The 20,095-nt window shown below is 40.1% G+C and overlaps 1 protein-coding gene across 4 annotated transcripts in view; it reads right to left on the reverse strand.

Annotated features, from left to right (window-relative positions):
* LCORL (ligand dependent nuclear receptor corepressor like) overlaps nt 1-20,095 on the reverse strand; it is a 104,132-nt gene that overhangs the window by 39,661 nt on the left and 44,376 nt on the right. For 3 of the 4 annotated variants that reach the window (XM_060246205.1, XM_060246206.1, XM_060246209.1), the window contains exons 5-6: nt 12,260-12,514; nt 5,780-5,867 (exon numbers count right to left, since the gene is read on the reverse strand). In XM_060246205.1, coding sequence (XP_060102188.1) covers nt 5,780-5,867; nt 12,260-12,514 — 343 coding nt within the window. Of the gene's footprint in view, nt 1-2,168; nt 4,471-5,779; nt 5,868-12,259; nt 12,515-20,095 lie in introns of those variants that run through there. The other variant, XM_060246208.1, reaches the window with a different exon arrangement.

The following is a 20,095-nucleotide window of genomic DNA, read 5'->3' on the forward strand; positions in this document are numbered from 1 at the left end:
GTCAAAAATCAAGGCAGCCACAGAGTTTTACTAAATTACTGCAACAATGGAAATACTGCAATTTTAAAAAAAAGAATACAGGTATTTTGTACTGTAAACAACTAAAAAATCAGTCTCACTAAAGTTAATATACAATTTAATTTAATATAAAATAGTCATTAGCTACCAGAAATGGTTTAAACAACTTTACTGAGCAGTAGTTCTAAAAACAGAGGCACTGTTTTTTAATATAAAATACTTGAGAAACATTCAAATAAGTAGAAAGCATGTAGGGCTTTCTTTCACCTTCATTTAAAAGTCTGTTGAAATAGGAATTTTCAGAAACTTGTCAATTTCTAAGTAGCGACTGGTAACTGAATTTAAAAAGTACTTCAAAATTATAATTTAAACAGCTCTTTAAAAGAAGACATTAGGGATGGATGAGGGGAGTCTACATATTTCCCTGCCTTTCCTCAGTTGTATAATCAAAGGTTCAGCGTGTTCATTAGAAATAATTACGTTTCTTTTTTTAAACTTACAGGCTGAGCATTATCTACAACTATCAAAAAATATTTTAATATACTATTTCTGACCAAAAAATAAATACAAGTACTAAAATGCTGAAAATTATAATATTACATACAAAACTACCAATCACTGCTAAAGTCAATAGCAAAATGATCCCTGATTTTATGAATCCTGTCACTTTTTGGTCAGGCCACCTTTTAAATGATATTAAAAGTGTACTGTAACTTGTCTTTGATAGAAACCTCTTGACTAAAATCTAACTATTGTTTGTGGAATTAAAAAAGAGGCCAGTATCCCAAGAACCCTGTGTATGAGAAGGAAAGTACAGGGCATTGCTCCCCCAACCCTGAACAACATGTCCCTGTGTATTATCACACCTTGATCTGGGGTTTCCTCTACTTTTACAAGCAGCTTTTGGGGGCACAAGGATCTGTAAGGAAGTGGGGCAGAACCCCCACCCCACTGTTTGGATCCTGGCCCATGTATTAAGTAAGTCTCAATCATTCTCCAAGCAGAATGGTTTCGTCTACTCGGGAAAGATCCAACAAAATTCTAAACCTGGCAAAATATGGCTTAATTCTTTAAAATTAATGATGACCTTGCCCTGATGTTTCATGTTCTCTTTATAATGAATATGTTGTTTACAATGGACTGGTTTACTAATATGTAATGGGACTGAAGAAGATTCGTTTCAGATTGAAGGACCAAACTACACTCCACGCAGGAGAGGCATGAACAGATATCCCGTGTTCATAAAAGGGTTCAAAGCAGCTTTCGGGTGTGGCCAAATTCTGTTGGGCCACAGAGCTTGGGGTTTGGCGTATGTGTCACTGTGTGGAAGAGACAGGCACGATATGGATACCTACAACTCCCCCCCGCCCCACTGCAGCTGGTAGTGGAGATCTGACTGAGGGCAGAGTAGGGGAAAGCAGCGCCGGGCTCCTGATTCAGTTCAGGCACTCCCCACATATGCTTTCATAACTGTTAGAAAAGGATCATGGAAAGATCCAAGTATGATTTTACAAAGTACTATGTAGTATGGCCCCAAATAACTGCTAGGATGATTTTGTTACTTCTATTTTATAATTTGATCCTCCAAGTTTAAAAAAGTCAGTAAGAAAGTGTGGATTTCCCTTCCCAGTTGATTATGAAATGCTACCAGTTGAGTTGAACGGCAAACTCTAAAAATACGATTACGTGTGAATTTAGATGTTCATACACAAAATGCAGTTTGCAATGTTTTCATTAACAGGTATAGGCAAGAGAGGTAAAGCTTCTGGAAGTTCTCAGCTTTCCTAATAGTCAATTAAAAAGGCATGGATGTCCTTAGTTATACAGATATGTTTTGATAGCACACTCAAGTTGCGTAGTTATACAAAATACATCAAAGATGATCCTTCTCCGACTGAGTGCACAGTGCCTGCATGCAGCAGGGTCCCCATAGACATCTGCTCCCTCTGCTTCTTGCGCCTCCAGCACAGAGGGCTATTAGCATTATCAGAAGGTGTGAAGCACCCAGATCCCTATGGGCCACCTCTCTCTTGCCGCTTGCTCAAGTGATGTGGGCTCCAGAGAAGGGAGGAATGCCCACACACCATGATCTTCAGTATACCCCTCCCTGCCTACATGCACAGTGGGGAAGAAAGGCCTATAGGGAAGGATCAGACCCAATGTGAATACTTCAAAATTCATTTGTAATCTAAAAGTAACTGGTCCTCTGAGGTTCCATGAAAAGTTATTTATTTAAAATGAACTGCCCAGCTTTCAAATAGTAAATATATAAAGGATTTCTAGTACTGAAAGTTCAAAACAGCTTCACTGTTTTCTATCTGTAATTATATCAAGACCCTGAACTGCAAATTTGGTTATTAGCAAAGTGATGATATATCGGCCCACCAAAATGAAAACCTGATGTTCATTTTGATAAACTGAAAAGGTTTTGAAGTGTCACAGCAGCAAGTACATTACTGTTACAGTGAGGTTTTTCAGTAGGAGTGTTACACAATCCTTAAATAAATGTAAGTAGTCATAACACTAACTAACCAGCACATTTAAACCAAGATAACCATTCTCAAGCTCATTCTGTGCACATTATGAACATGCTCTAATCTGCATTCCAACTCGTCTTTAACCCTTACAAGTTAGCTTATTTTCCACACTAAAGGAAAACAGTTAATAATTTTATGCCTTTAGTATTCCATCTTATAATCATTCTATAGCTACACTATATGTGTCAGTTTTCACAAGTGTATATTTTGTAAACACCAATTTCTTGCTAAACCAACAAAAATTGTAAGAGCCCAGTTATATACCTAACATACGCTTTTAAAACTGAAAATTTTACCTATATCAGATGTTTAGCATTGATGGACTTTCTCTTTCACAAAATTATCTGTGTTAAACTAATACTTTGCAAGTTAATCTCCACATTAAGAAACTAACACTGCTCTCAATATCTCTTAATTTGTATCTTTTCAGTTTCTTGCAACTCCTGAAAACATTCTGAGAGGCATAAACGTCTTCAAAGCATTAATTGGATATTTCCTTTTTAAGATGGATTAATGAATGGCTAGGGTCACTTCTTCATCAGTAAAAATAATGTTTCACATGACAAATACATGTTATTCCAAACATTTTATGCTATTGACTACTAAATAAAACCTGAATCTTTTTCACTTATTTATACAAGGATTATATTAAATACAAACTATCACAATTAAGTGATCAATTCTATCATTTTTCCACAGTGAAAACCCTGAATAAATTATTCTTCAAAAAGGCATGTATGTGGTTTCTGAACTGTAAAATTTTGTCTTCTGTCTGAGTGAACATTTGTGTTTCTCACGTGTGTAGTCTTACACACAAGCACACGCACGCACACACGCACAAACACACACACACAGGCGCACAAAAGTTTCTAACAACTTAAACTACATAGGCTTGCTGCTATTTTTGCAGGTGCCAGTCCCTGAATCTGTCACGTTAAGCAACCCAGTGTCTGGTAATCGGAGCTTCTTCTTCGGAGGCGTCTTCAGTGTTCCAGATCTTTCTTTAACTTTGTATTCTAAAGTGCTGTGAGGTACCCCATAGATTCCTTGTGCTTTGGAAACACTCATTTTCCCACTCATTACCATGGCAATCGCTTCCTCCATTATTTCATGATCATACTGCCGGTAGCGACCACGTTTTTTCCTAGGTTGTTTATTATCCTTGCGATCGAAGCCATCTTCTGTAGATTCGGAGGTTCCATCAACAATTCCATTCTTGGTATTAAGACACAAAGGAGAGAGGTCCCCATGCAGAAAGTAGGAGTCCACGCTTGACTGAGTTACAGATGCAGAACATTCAATTTTGTTCTGTTTAGGGAGTATGTTTTTCAGTTTTTGAAGAGCCGATCCTTCCAAGACTGTTGAGGTTTTGGAAACGTGGTACATAACATCGAGAAGTCCACCGCTATCAGGCTGCTGTTTGGGCACAGCATTGATTCTTAGTTGAGGAATTTTTAATTGTACTGTTGGAGTCGATGCTTCATATTGTATATTTTCATTTTTTTCTTTAAACTGAGTAACCATTCTTTGTAGAGTTAACTGGTGGAGGTAACTGGAAGCTGTTGGGAATCTTAATTCTGAGGTTTCAAGTAGACTGAGTTTATTTTTTTCTGTGCGTTCTGCTTGAGCTTTTGCCCACAAGGCTACTTTTTGCAGCACTGCACAAGTTTCTTTACTGTCTTTGTAAGAATAACTGTCACTGAAATCTCGAGTTTTGTTTTTAAAGGGTGCAGGCTTTCCTGCTGGTAAGGCTTCTAAGTGGAGAAGTAAAGTTTTTTGAGGTATGCCATAAAGTATGCCTGCTTTATTTATGTCCAGTGCTCCAGACTGAATGTCTTTCAATGCTTTTGAGAGCAAACCATCTGCAAACTCAGCACTTCTTTCCACATAGTCCTCTCTGTGTCTGTGGAGTCTCCTGGATGGATGGAATGAAACGATGGTGAACTGATGCATGAGAGACTCTCACACAGCTATGGAAGGGAAGGGTCCACTCCTTTATTATACTCCTTGCTTAGGTAACATCACTGCTTCTGTTACTTTTAAGTCTTTGAGATGTGGTAGCTACTGATTACCATAGCAAATGCTACAGTTCTGGTAGGGACCTTGTGTCAAAAATGATACCCCAACTTCTACAGCAGCCCTTCCAAGAACTTTAAAATCATAGCTCAGCATTTGGTACCATTCTCATCTGCTTACAACTCCCTTTTGACACATGCTTGCAGAGCAACACTTAGAACTTTTCTTTCCACAATTAACATCCACTGAATGCCCCTTTCCTAAAGGAGTTTTGTTAGTAGAAACGTGACGTTACCGCTAAACAAGTAATAAAAGAGTCAACCCCCTCATAGACACTTTCTTGCTACTACTAACTGGAAATATCCTAAACATCCAAATAATTTTTCAACAGCCATGAGATGCAATTAAGTCCTAAAGTCCTAGGTATACTCTAAACCTGAGCAAAATTATATTTGTTCAAATGTGTATATATAATTTTTAAAAGCAGATTTTAAAAACACAGCAAGGAATAATTCTACTAGATCATTAAGGGGTTTTTGTTTGTTTTTTAAATAAGTTTACAAGATGCACATGTAACATAAAAGGGACTGCTATGGTTCGTGGATGAAAGGATGCCAAAATTATCATTGGTTATTTCTGTATTGCTTCAGTTAAACATGAGATTTCAGCACATTAAACATCACATTAATAAATGGTATCTTAGCAGCATGCCACCACACACCAGAGGTAGAATCATAATGCAAGAATGGCCATCAAGAGCTCTCTCTCTCTCTCTCTTTCACATGGGGAAACAGCAAGGATGCTAATAGCTACTTTAAACTTATTCCTAGATGAAAGATTCTATAAAAATATATATATTTTCCTTGACCCCAATTTGAAAGCTTCAACAGCACAGAAAATATTTTTTTCCTACTATCTTCTTCCCTTTGCACTAATGCAATTATGCTTTCAGTTCACTTTCAATAACATGAACTAAAGTTTGGTGATTGTTCTGATAACTTTTCTTTAACAGAAAAAAGTGAAAAACACAAAATGAAACATATGAATTATACACAAACACACAACTATGAGTGGAAAATTCTTTGGTAAAAGCAAAATATAACTGTGTGTGCCAGTATAAATTTTTTTCAGATAACAAGTCTGTCTTCAGGTTTAAATCTTAAATTATCTTTAAAATAACCAAAATAATGTTACTACATAGTCCTTACCCAGACACCGAATTTTCAGAACATGATCCATCAACTGCTGACTGTTCCAAACTTATTTTCTTCGTAGAGAGATCTAGCACTCCATCCCCTATAATAATGATAAAAATATTTAAGTATTACTTTGGAAATGACTATCATTTGCAACAGCAAAATAATTATAATGCAGGATTTCAGAAATATTCTTCTGAATCTTACAAATGCCAAAGTGCAATTACCAGGCTACTCGGCCACTGTGCAAGAGATACAATTTGTAGATCTCATGATCTCCAGATCACAATGCAGTAGACATCGCTCTAGCCAATTTCTGTGCCCTCTCGTCTATAGCACAAAGTTATCAAGGCAGATCACAAAGTTAAAGTTCTTATAAAACACAAAATTGTATAATTACCTTAAAATTAGAATGTATTGCATATGATAAAAGCAACACCAGCTCATCAATCAGCCAATTAATCCTTCAAAGGTATGGGGGGGGGAGGGGAAGGTTCCAGCACCCCTGGAAGACCTGCAGAGATGGCTCAGACTTCTCCTACCAGGGGAATAAACTGTATAGCCTGAGTGATCCCATGAGCCCTACCAGTAAAGGCTGGCTCCTTCCGCTGGAAGGCCTCACCCTCAACATCTCAAAATCCAGCCAGGCTGATATAGCAGAAGGCGATCCATTGAGGTATTCTGAACCCAAGCCCAGGCTTCCTATCAGAACCCTAGCTTCCAAATAATCACCAAGCTTCCAAACCATCTTCAGGGACAAATGCATAAGAAGCATTTCGGAGTAGCTCAGTCTAGACTTTCTGGACGTTATCATCACTCACATGGGTGATGGTAGCAGGGTCCAGAACAGCTGGTGCACCAGCCTAGGGAAGCAACAGGCACCCTGGCAACTTCAGCCACCTTCCTTTCCAAGAACAACAACATATCCAGGAGTACCTCTAAACTGTGCACAGTATAGCAGCAGTATAAACCCATCCAAAATAAGTTGTACACACGTGTTTTATTTTCAAACCATAATATTTTTTGCCTTATATGGATCAAGTTTTAATTTATTCATCCTTATCCAGTCCTTCAATGCCCCCAAACATTCCGTATTTCCACAGCTTCCCTGGATTTAGATGGGAAGGAAAGACAGTGTGAGCACCAGCTAGCAGTATCTCATCCGCACGCTAGTGACTCCTTAGCTTGAAGTCCTTGGATGCTCTTTCCCAGTGGCTTCATGTGAATGTAAAACAGAAACCCAAGGGACCCATAGGCCAAAGGGTCAAACAGCACAGGATCACAACCACTGATACCTTCTAGCGCCTACTATCCTAGAAAAACTGAAATCAATGAAGAACCAGTACCTCCTAGGCCTAATCCAGACGAACAATTATACTGAATGAGGTCCAGGAGAATCAACAAAGGGCATTCTCCTGCGATAAATGCAGGACTGTTGTGCAGTATTTTCTGTGAGAATGAAAGATTAAAAGCAGACTACAAAGAATTTGATGCTAGAAACTTTTAATTCATCCCACTTCATCTGTCATGGCTAGGAATACCACACTGCTATATAGCTGCTTGGATGCTTACTCACGTTCCTAATTTCGGGGATTGGTAATTAATTTGTGGGTTAAGGAAAAGGAATTTCATGAGATCTCAGAAGCTAAGCAGGGTTTGACTTGCATGGGAGACCACCAAGGAAGACTCTGCAGAGGAAGGCAATGGCAAAGCACCTCTGCTTCTCATGTGCTTTGAAAGCCCCTAGCTGGAGTCACGATAAATCAATTGCAACTTGATGTTTTATACACACCATCACAGAGATTGGTTCAGAGTCCTGGAGAAGAAGTGGGACTTTTGAGGTCTTCTAGTGTTAATCTTTTTCAGTCTCTCTCTCCCTAGGTAAAGTCCAGGCAAGTTGTAAAGTCCAGGCAAGTTGTGAAACTTACACAAGTGACAAGGTAGAGAATTGCTCGGGTAAGCTGTGAGGTGGCCACCATCAGGTCTCACCTAGGGTCATGAGTCACTCAGGCAACTTGCACAGAGGTGCGTCTCATGTTGGTGAGTCACCAAGGTGAGAAGTATGGGCCACCATCAAGCCTGGGAAAGTCATGTATGTCAAGTAGTAGCGACTCACTCAGGTGAGTTGTGCAGTGGCCACTGCTGACACCAGGTGAGTCACACAAGGCCCATGATAGCAAGTTCTGTAGTCTCATGAGATGACAATGGGCACTCATTCCTTAAAACTACAGAAACTGCTTCTACTATTTTTATATATTTTTATCCACCACTGTAATTTTTTTATTTTTAGATTTTTCTGCAGACTTTGGAATTCTCAGGGTTTTCTGGAAACATGCTGACATCTGCCCATTGTGTGTACATTTTGACCCATGTTATAAGGCCTGGATCAGAATTAGATATGAATGAAGTTATCATAAGTTAAAACCATCTTGAGTGCTCACAATAATTCATTTTCTTGAACCCACAAAGCCTAAGTGCCTGAACTCAGGAATGCAATAAAAATGGGAAAAAGCAGAAATGGAGGAGCAAACACTGCAGACGCAGTCCCAGTGCAATCCTTTCCACCAAAAGCAGATCTGTTCGATATTATTAAAAAACGTCTCTAGAAATTTATTTGTGCACAAATCGCTAACTCTTAGCATCTAAAATATCCATGCTACAGCGAGAAAAAAAACTACAGTACAGAATTACTGAGTGGTACATTCTTGGTAAATAGCCGGCATATATTGCATACTGTCATAGTAAGCCAACTCAGACGCTGAGTACAGAATACACAGCACAAAACCGATCCCAGTTAAGTGGAAGACTGCCGCCTCCCAATTGTCACAGAAGATCTTTTTATAAAATTGTGCCAGGAAGAACTATTGTGATAAATATGCGAAAAAATGCACTTGTTCTAGCTTCAGTTGGTGTATCTCAGCAAATGGTTTGTAGATGGCCTGAAATGTCAGATTCCCTTTAAAAAAATATGGTGTAGAGATTCATTTAAGTCTGATATATATACATGAAAAACTCATTATGCTTATAGTTGTCTATTAGTTATTCTGCATTACAGGTATCGATAACTTAACATTACCTAATCTAATCTTATAATTAGCTACATAGATCCATAACCCTGGATGCCACTGTGACCTCTTACATTAAAAAAACCCCCAACAACCCGTGTATTCGAAAAACAAAATCTGAATTGTGAGTTTCAGCATTTATTTTATTTTTAAAAATATCAATCCTAAGCGATTGTGAGATAGTGAAATAGGCATAGTCAACATCTACAAAAGTCTCCAGTGTTACACGGGAAGACCTTTTATGTCCTGAAACACTACAAGTTTAGAATCTTAAACTGTATGCATATTGCAGTTCACTTTCTGTATTTTCTTCCTGACCCCACACTGCTGTTTCCCCAAAAGTTCTTACACAGAGTCAAAGCTAGATTTAAAATAAAGCATGCAAATATTGCAATTTTATACTAAGTTAAGCAGCAATTTACTTGTCCATGAATTATACAGAGTTCTCTATAGAGATCCCATTAAAAAAATGAAACAGAAGGTATATTTCTTTACTACTAAACACGTTTATTTTGGGCCTGTAATTCATCCATCAAAACTCAATCCAAAGGGCAGTTAAGACCTAATGATGAAATTATTTGGAGTCCAATTTCTCTTTAATAGCATTTTTCAAAAGTAACAATTCTATTTGTTACTTTCCGGCACTCATTTAGGGCATGATCCAGCATATTAAAATCCAGTGACTTCCACAGGACCAATAAGTAAATTCTCTTACTGAATTCAGTGGTACGTTAACTGCTTATCTTTAGCTTACTTATTTTACACTTCCTTATTTTACAAAAGGTTCCTTAAAACTGAATTTCAAGTACAATTCGTATTTTGATGGCCAAATGAATTTGCCTTGGCTGGAGTTCACAAAAAATGATAACAGAGTTTTGAGAGGCTACTGTTCAGTTGTGTCTACCAAGCAGTACTTTCCAAATACCTATCAGCAAGCACCCTAGTGGAGTGCACTGTAACACAGAAGGAGTGGAAATACACATGTAGACAGCCTGCTGCATAGATCAGGGCTACATTAAACTGTTGTTTCAACACTAACACTGCAACACTAACACTGCAACAGTTTCTTGAGTTCCTAAGACCAGTAGAAGAAAGGAACTGGTCGGGGATGATATGCACAACCATGGCTCTTCCGTTGCTTCCTTCCTCTAGGGTCCAAGAGATTTTTTTTTTTAATTTTATACAGAAGATGATATTGGATTCACAGTCTGCCCTATACTATGAACCTCAGTCTCAGAGCAGCTTACAATCTCCTTTACCTTCCCCCACCCCACGACAGACACTCTGTGAGGTGAGTGGGGCTGAGAGAGCTCTCACAGAAACTGCCCTTTCAAGGATAGCTCTGGGATAGCTGCAAGTGGAGGAGTGGGGAATCAAACCCGGTTCTCCAAGATAAGAGTCTGTGTACTTAACCACTACACCAAAATGGTTCTCAGGTGAGAGGTGTCATTGTCTGAGTTTATGTCCTGTCCACAACCAGGTGAGAAGTGGTATCTGGACTATTCTCTGTAAGTTGGTCATCTATCTTGTTTCACCTGTTGGCTGGTGGAATGGGGATGGTGCCATGATCAATAGGGTGTGGGACAGGGGGAGATATTGTGGTGGGGGAGTAACAGACCAGGCAAGGGGAAAGGACAACAGATGTCTGCATGCTGTTCCCTCTTCTGTTCAGATAGGGTGGTGCTGATCAACATCCTGCTGGGCTTTAATAGCTTGCTTTTAAGTGCCAGCTCAGTTACTGATAAAGTGTCAGCTATACATGATTTAAGAGCCCCATGGCGCAGAGTGGTAAAACTGCAGTACGAGCTTCTCTCCCCATGACCTGAGTTCGATCCCAGCAAAAGCTGGGTTCAGGTAGCTGGCTTTAGGTTGACTCAGTCTTCCATCCTTCTGAGGTCAGTAAAACGAGTACTCAGCTTGCCGGGGAAAGTGTAGATGACTGGGGAAGGCAAAGGCAAACCACTCCATAAAAAGTCTGCTGTGAAAACGTCACCTTAGAGTTGGAAACGACTGGTGCTTGCACAGGGGACTACCTTTACCTTTATCCATGATTTAATTCTGGTTGAGAGGGCTGACCTGGCACGTATCACTGACACTTTGTTGAAGGAGGGGGAAGGTGTTAACCTTTCCAAACTGCACCAGCCAGCGCCAGCTCTAGGGTGCATGGCTTCCCAGGCAGGCTCCTTTCCCGCCCCCCCCACTGCCCCTATTCTGAATGGGGTTGCACTCCCCTTAAAGAAGAAGGTCTGTAGCCTGGGGGTGCTCCTGGACTTAGGTCTCCTGTCGGCCAGGGGGACGTTTCGGCATCTTCAGCTGGTAACCCAGTTGTAGCCTTTCCTAGACAGAAAAGATCTTGCCACTGCGATGCATGCCCTAGTGACATCTAGATTAGAATACTGCAGTGCACTTTACATGGGGCTCCCTTGAAGACTGTCTGGGAGCGACAGCTGGAACAGAATGTTATGACCCAAGTGTTGACTGAAGGAGTATAGGGATCATATCACTCCAGCTTTATTCCACCTGCATGGGCTTCCAATTTATTTCAACTCCATTCAAGGTGCTGTTACTGACCTTTAAAACCCTGCATAGCCTGGAACCAACATACCTTAAGGACTGTTTTCTCCCACACAAACCTATCACCCAGGTCATCCTTGGATGCCCTGTTTCAGTGGCCCCATCATCTGAGGTTAGATGAGTAGCAACCCATGAAAGGGCTTTTTCCATCATGACACCAAAATCCCTGCCTACGCTGTCTGTCTGTTTCTCTCTCAGTGTCTTTTGCTAGTAGGTGAGGACTTTTTTGTTTCATCCAACGTACCCCAAATAATGGCTACTGGCTCCCCTCCTAGTGTTGTGTGTTTATGCATTTTTAATTGGATTTTATATTTTTAACTGTATCTTGTTTAAATATTTTTATGTTCATCACCTTCAGGACCCTGACTGGGTGGAAAGGTGCAATAAAAATGTTCTAAATAAACAAACAAATAAAATAAATAATTGCTTTTCCTGTTAATTACGCTGATCCACTTACTACTTATAAATACAGAAGCTTTGATGTACGCAACTGAGCTACTATGTCCTAAAGTATTACTTATTATTCATTTCAAATATTCATTTCAATATGTACCAGCAAAGCAACGCATATGTAGTTCCTGTACTTTAACAAAAATGAGTCAGGAAAGCATAAAAAGACCTGTGTAATCTTTGGGATGAAACATCTGTCTTTCAAATTTAGGGAGCAATGTGAAGCAGATGTGCTTAGAAATAAATTTTGTTTTATCCAGCAGGGTGCTTCCAAGGTTACTCCCTGCTCTATAAAAATATTACTATTTTTGTATAGATACAGGTAATTTAAAATGCCTTTCAAATATATAACGAAACTTACGTAGCTCATTTCACATCAAATGAAGAACAACAAAAGAGTTACCTGGCTGAGTATTCTGCTCTTGTGTTCGATTCACAGTGAGGTCTAGAGGGCTATCCTGTTCTTCCTGAAGCGAATTTTCCGTTTGGTTCATTTGGATACCTTTACGTATCAGACTTGTTTCATATGATGAACCGTTTCTGTTTTCTTGCATCTTACTACTTTTTGAAATGTATTCAATTGCAAATTGACGGATCATCTTTTTCATTAGTTCCTGAGCAACTAGGGGAATGTTAGGATCACAGTTCTGAGGAAGATCTAGAAGGGGGAGAAAAAAACAGCACAACGTGCATATGAATTAGAATAAAAGGTGCCAAGTATATTTCATTAACTTTTCTTTCTGCAAAAGAAATCACTGGTCCTGTGGAGTATTTATGAATCTGTCAGTGTGATCAATAAATCTCACTTATTGAAACATAACTACTAATTCAATATTTCTTTTAAGTACAGTTGGTTCTACGAAGTTAAGGGTTACAACCCAAAAAGCTGAGTACAAATGTATTCCTGGTCAAAGATTTCTCCGCAAGTTTCACTACAGCATCTCCAGAACTGAAGACTCAGACCAGAGTTTATATGGAAAATTATTCAGCTCTTCTACATAAAAAATACTGGCAGAAGCAGGGCTTTTTTTGTATATTTGCATATTAGGCTGCGCCCCCTGACATCACCATTGTTTCACACAGGGCTCTTGGGGGGGTAGAAAACCACCAGCAGGAGCTCATTTGCATATTAGGCCACACCCCCTGACACCAAGCCAGCTGGAACTGCATTCCTGGGCATTCCTGCTAAAAAAAAAAAACCCTGGGCAGAAGAAACAGAAAAGAAAGACCTCAACTGTACATGTTTCCCAAGTATACACCCCAATGGCTCCTTTCAACAGCATCTAATGGAATTACTTCCTTAACACAGGAGGCTGGATCCAGCAGAAAAACTGTTACAGAGAAACAACATTCCCAACAAAGATCCTTCAAACTGAGATGCTGAAACCAAAACTTTCTATATGTTTAGTTCATTATCACTATCATCCAAGAATATCAACACTTTCTACATGAAAAACAGCCCTCTGCTCACTGCGTTGCAGCCTCTCACTTAATTGGCACCTAACGATAAGAATCAGAAAAACATGTAAAACAGAGATTCAGTTTACATGAGCTATATGAAGTTTTGAGAGCATTCTATTAATCAAGCACAATGCAAATTAAGTCTAAGCAAAATCTTTATGCTAGTACAAAGCTGATTAAGACTGTGACAAACAAACATTGCTCATTGTAATACATACATTGCTCAATGCTCCTTAAGACCCACCCATGCAAAAATGTGATGCACGTATTGGATCCGTTTCAAGGTGCTTGTGTCAACCTTTAAGGCCCTCTGCGGCCTGGGACCAACCTCTCCCCTTATGTCCCTCAGGGAGCCTTGCCCTCTGCTGACCAACATCTGCTGGCTGTCCCTGGCTCCCGCCTGGTGGAACATGCTTCCACTTGAGCTCAGGGCCCTGCAAGACTTACGACAGTTCCTCAGGGCCTGTAAAGTGGAGCTGCCAGGCCTTTGGTCGAGGTGGCAGGCCACAATCATCTGGCCTCCCTTGCTGAGAACTGCCCTATTACATCTGCCTATGTAAACAGATGCTACTATTGCTTCTGTTGGGACTCTTTGTTTTGTCATCTATTAGCGCTGCTGGGAACCGTAAGAATTAATGTATAATTTTGCCATCTTTTAAGCGATTTGTTGTGATAATTTGCTTTAATGATTCTGAAAAATCTCTCCTTGTCACCCACTCTGAGCCCATTTGTGGGGACAGCAGGATATAAACAAATAAATAAAATATCCCAGAAAGTGCACACATCATGGTGCATATAAGAACATAAGAGAAGCCATGTTGGATCAGGCCAATGGCCCATACAGTCCAACACTCTGTGTCACACAGTGGCAAAAAATTTTATACATACACACACACTGTAGCTAACAGCCACTGATGGACCTCTGCTCCATATTTTTATCTAAACCCCTCTTGAAGGTGGCTATGCTTGTGGCCGCCACCACCTCCTGTGGCAGTGAATTCCACATGTTAATCACCCTTTGGGTGAAGAAGTACTTCCTTTTATCCGTTTTAACCTGGCTGCTCAGCAATTTCATCGAATGCCCACGAGTTCTTATATTGTGAGAAAGGGAGAAAAGTACTTCTTTCTCTACTTTCTCCATCCCATGCATTATCTTGTAAAGCTCTATCATGTCACCCCGCAGTCAACGTTTCTCCATGCTAAAGAGTCCCAAGCGTTTCAACCTTTCTTCATAGGGTAAGTGTTCCAGCCCTTTAATCATTCTAGTTGCCCTTTTCTGGACTTTACTCCAATGCTATAATATCCTTTTTTAGGTGCGGTGACCAGAACTGCACACAGTACTCCAATATATAGTACTCTATATCATATAGATCCATGTGCAAGAGAATAGAATTATCTGTGGGCTCCATCCCTTGTATGTAATTGGAAAACATAAAAAATGAACTTTTTAGTGCCAACATTTTGCTAATATGGGAAGCAGATAGTTATTAAGAGCAGGGTGGATCTCACTCCTATCCTACAATTTCACTGAGCAAAGTCTATTCATTGATTAACAAGCTTCCCTTTTGGTTCCACTTTGAAGCCTTCCACCAATCTAAAAAGGCTTCCTCCAAATTAACTGAGCCACTGAAGTTGGAGGAAGGCTGTCTGGAGGATGGGATCCAACCTAGTGTCAAAGCTTGTGTGAGATGTTCTGTCAAAGTGGCCTACAAAGTATTTTGCAGCACATTAAAAAGGATGAATAATACAGTCCATCTGGACCTCAAATATAAAATAAGTTACTTGGATATCTAATAAAGATTTGAAATAGCTGTAGAAATTATTACTATTTATATATTTCATATAGGAAAGTGTTTGAGTGATGCCCATTTCATATGTTTACCTCTTTCACAGAATCAGGGTTAAGAATGCAAAAATGATGGAATCATTTGTAGTACATGGTTTTGAAATTAATCCCTTTTGTTTTAATGTTAATTGTTACAGATGAATCACAAAATGTAGGTTTTCTTCCCTCCATATGAGGCTTCTAATCCAAAATTTAATCCTGGTTAGAGAGAACAAACCACAGCTGAGGTTAGGGAGCAACCACAAATTATGCTTGGCTGTTAACATGAAATGATTAATTGCTGCACTACGGACAAAGGGAAGAGGAAGGTGGAGAGACTGCAAATCCACACCTAAATTCATTCTATTATTGACATACTAGAGTTTGGTCTTATGTATGAACTATGCCATTTGCTTGAATACAGACAACAGCAGGTGGAGCTTGCAAAACAAATTATTGTCCAACTCTTTCCCCAGTGTAGCCCCTTAAAGTCAACTGAAGAATTACTAGGGTCAGAGTGCCTTTGCATAAGGTGTGAGATATACTGCAAGAGGATGCAAAAAAGAAAGAGGAAATCAGCAAAGGTCTAGCTGATGAAGCCATTAAAGTCAGGAACAAGCCACTCAAAATGCTGCACTAGATTTAAAACAAAGCACTGTAATATAAACAAAACAAAAACCCCCCATGATTTTCTAATTATGTGAACCATGTCAGCTAATTGCCTTGGGCAACATCTGCATCTCTAACATTCAAATTCAAATTGGGCTGTACACAACGGCAAAGAAATTTCTGTACTGTTCAAAGGGTCAAGCTAACTTAAAGATAAATATTCCCAAAATTATATTTTTATTTGTAGTATGCACAGCAACAAATATTAAAAGATTAAAAACAAATGGTCTGAAGATCAGACTTCAAAGAACATCAACATGATCTTCAAATAAGCCTTAGACATTTTACATAGTTGATGATTTCACATACACAGGCTGATGACTATATCAAATGATCAAAAGGACAATATGAGTTTCAGCCTCTAGAGTCTAGGGCCTTCCTCAGTGGTTACTAATACCATGATGAAACACAAACACACACACGCACATTCAGGTGTTGCTTTCTCCTAAGCTATGCTGAAAGTTTATGGGATAGGCCATGGGTAACTTCTCATGGTGACTGCACATGCACAACAAAATCTTCAATGATATAATAATTTGGGAAGAAATTTCCCAAGTCTCTGGATGTGTGTGACATCAACCAAGAATTACAATACAATTATCTGAGCAGGTCTGCCAGATACAGTTACAGTATGTCACAGAAGTGAGTACACCCCCTCACATTTTGTAAATATTTAAGTATATCTTTTCATGTGACAACACTGAAGAAATGACTCTTGGCTACAATGTAAAGTAGTGAGTCTACAGCTTGTACCACAGTGTAAATGTGCTATCCCCTCAGAATTACGCAACACACAGCCATTAATGTCTAAAAAGCTGGCAACAAAAGTGAGTACACCCCTAAGTGATAATGTCCAAATGGGGCCCAAAGTGTCAATATTTTGTGTGGCCATCATTAGTTTCCAGCACTGCCTTAACCCTCTTGGGCAAAGAGTTCACCAGAGCTTCACAGGTTGCCACTGGAGTCCTCTTCCACTCCTCCATGACGATGTCACGTAGCTAATGGATGTTAGAGACCTTGCACACCTCCACCTTCTGTTTCAGGATGCCCCACAGATGCTCAATCGGATTTTGGTCTAGAGACATGCTTGGCCAGTCCATCACCTTTACCCTCAGTTTCTTTAGCAAGGCAGTGGTCGTTTTGGAGGTGTGTTTGGGGTTGTTATCATGTTGGAATGCTGTCCTGCGGCCCAGTCACCGAAGGGAGGGGATCATGCTCTGCTTCAGTATGTCACAGTACATGTTGGCATTCATGGTTCCCTCAATGAACTGTAGCTCCCCAGTGCCGGCAGCACTCATGCAGCCCCAGACCATACGCCGCATCAAATTGGTCTGCAGGGCTGTCGTCCCAGAAGGAAGCCTCTTCTAAAGATGATGCACAAGAAAGCCCGCAAATGGTTTGCTGCAGACAAGCAGACTAAGGACATGGATTTCTGGAACTTAACTCAAGATAAACTTATTTAGTTCAGATGGTGTCAAGCGTGTGTGGCGGCAACCAGATGAGGAGTACAAAGACATGTGGCGTCTGGCCTACAGTCAAGCATGGTGGTGGGAATGTCATGGTCTGGGGCTACATGAGTGCTGCCAGCACTGGGGAGCTACAGTTCATTGAGGGAACCATGAATGCCAACATGTACTGTGACATACTGAAGCAGAGCATGATCCCCTCCCTTCGGTGACTGGGCTGCAGGACAGCATTCCAACATGATGACGACCCCAAACACACCTCCAAAACGACCACTGCCTTGCTAAAGAAGTTGAGGGTAAAGGTGATGGACTGGCCAAGCATGTCTCCAGACCTAAACCCTATTGAGCATCTGAGGGGCATCCTGAAACTGAAGGTGGAGGTGCGCAAGGTCTCTAACATCCACCAACTATGTGACGTCGTCATGGAGGAGTGGAAGAGGACTCCAGTGGCAACTTGTGAAACTCTGGTGAACTCTTTGCTCAAGAGGGTTAAGGCACTGCTGGAAAATAATGGTGGCCACACAAAATATTGACACTTTGGGCCCCATTTGGACATTATCACTTAGGAGTGTACTCACTTTTGTTGCCAGCAGTTTAGACATTAATGGCTGTGTGTTGCGTAATTCTGAGGGGACAGCACATTTACACTGTTGTACAAACTGTAGACTCACTACTTTACATTGTAGCCAAGAGTCATTTCTTCAGTGTTGTCACATGAAAAGATATACTTAAATATTTACAAAATGTGAGGGGGTGTACTCACTTCTGTGACATACTGTATCTGAGCAGGTCTGCCAGATTGAGGCAATTTATATCTCACCATTAAAAATTCAGCAACTATTAAACAGCAAACAAGTTTGTTCTTCTCCTTCTGAATGCCAAATGGGAAGTTCAATAGGGAGGAGAAGTAACAGATTTTCAGAAAGACGTTCCAAAACCTTGAGGCTGCAACTGAATAGACAACTACTTACAATCAGAGCTTTGAAACCTCTAAAAGGTAATACTGGAATAGTATCTTCCCTGATATATTTTAATGATCTTTTAATAACATAAAATTGTTTAATTGTTGATGTTTTATCATATTTTACTTGTAAACCACCTCAAGCAAAATAAAAAGTTATAAATAAATAAACAAACAAACTAGGGAGGACTTGCAGTAATGCAGCATTGGTTGTACATAATACCATTTTCCCATTCTAGAGGAGAAGAACGCTAAAGTTTTCAAAAGATCTTCAAGAGCAACTCCACACAGAGCATTGTAGTGGTCAACTTGTAGAAGTTACAAAAGCATAACTGATTGTAATTCTGTTTCTTATCCTCCAAGATGCATTGCTGATGTATCAAGAGTTGATCAAAATATTATTTCCCAAAAGTAGGTTCAACAGAAGCACAGTGTCCAGATCGCTTTACTCTGCTCTGATTAGACCTCATCTAGAGCATTGTGTTCAGTTTTGGGCACCACAGTTTAAGGAGGATATAAACAGGCTGGAATGTGTCCAGAGGAGGGCAACAAAGATAGTGAGGGGTCTGGAGACCAAATCCTAGGAGGAAAGCCTGAAACAGCTGGGTATGTTTAGCCTGGAAAGGAGACAACTGAGAGATGATATGAGCACCATCTTCAAGTACTTGAAGGGCAGTCATATAGAGAATAGTGTGGAGTTGTTTTTTGTTGCCCCAGAAGGGCGGACCAGAATCAACAGGTTGAAATTAAATAAAAAGAGTTTTGGACTAAACATTAGGAAGAATTTCCTGACAGTGTGGTTCCTCAGTGGAACAGGCTTTCTTGGGAGGTGGTGGGCTCTCCTTCTTTGGAGGTTTTTAAACAGAGGCTAGATGGCCATCTGACAGCAATGCTGTGAGCTCAGGGGAAGGTATTTGTGAATTTCTTGCCTAGAGACCCCTTCCAACTCTATGATTCTAATATAAAAGAAAGGAATATTCTCTGCAGCCAGTGCTTTGCAAAAAAACAACAGTGCACAAGAACATAAGAGAAGCCATGCTGAATCAGGCCAAACGCCCATTCACTTCAACACTCTATGTCACACAGTGGCCAAAACCCAGGTGACAACAGGAGGTGCACCAGTGGGGCCAAAACGCCCACTGCTACCCCCCAAACACCAAGAATACAGAGAACCGCTGCCCCAGACAGAGTGCTCCATCAATATCTTGTGGCTAATAGCCACTGAGGGACTTCTGCTATGTATGTTTATTTAATCCCCTCTTGAAGCTGTCTATGCTTGTATGTGCCACCACTTCTTACAGTACTGAATTACATGTGTTAATTACTCTTTGGGTGAAGAAGTACGGTACTTCCTTTATCTGTTCTAAGCCTACTGCTCATTAATTTCATTGAGTGCTCAAGAGTTCTTGTATTGTGAGAAAGTGGTGATAACACAGCTAAATACATGAAAAATTGAAGTTTTACAAGAGATGATGTCTGGTGGATCCTGCAAATTACAGGAGTTAGAGGGTACCTGTATTTTTGGGGTCATACGCAGGGACTCAGTACACACCTGAAGCTGATGTAACTACTATGTTCCCAGGCAGCAGCTGTTCCTGTTGAAATGTGTCACTTACACTGCTTATTTTCCTGGGTTATACTATATAAACTGGCAAAAACATTTCCTGGTAAGCAGGGACTTAAGCCATCATGTATTTGTAACCTTTGTAACCTTATGGACTGAAGGCTGAAAATATATTCTGCAATATGATGCAAAAGTAATATTCTCTTAACTGCCATTAAATTACCAGAATTGAGCCACAGAATCACTCCATCCCTCCTCCAACTGCTTTTCCTTCTCTTGTTGCTCAGAAGAAT

The sequence above is a fragment of the Heteronotia binoei genome, chromosome 9, assembly GCF_032191835.1.
Source record: "Heteronotia binoei isolate CCM8104 ecotype False Entrance Well chromosome 9, APGP_CSIRO_Hbin_v1, whole genome shotgun sequence".
Lineage (NCBI taxonomy): Eukaryota > Metazoa > Chordata > Lepidosauria > Squamata > Gekkonidae > Heteronotia > Heteronotia binoei.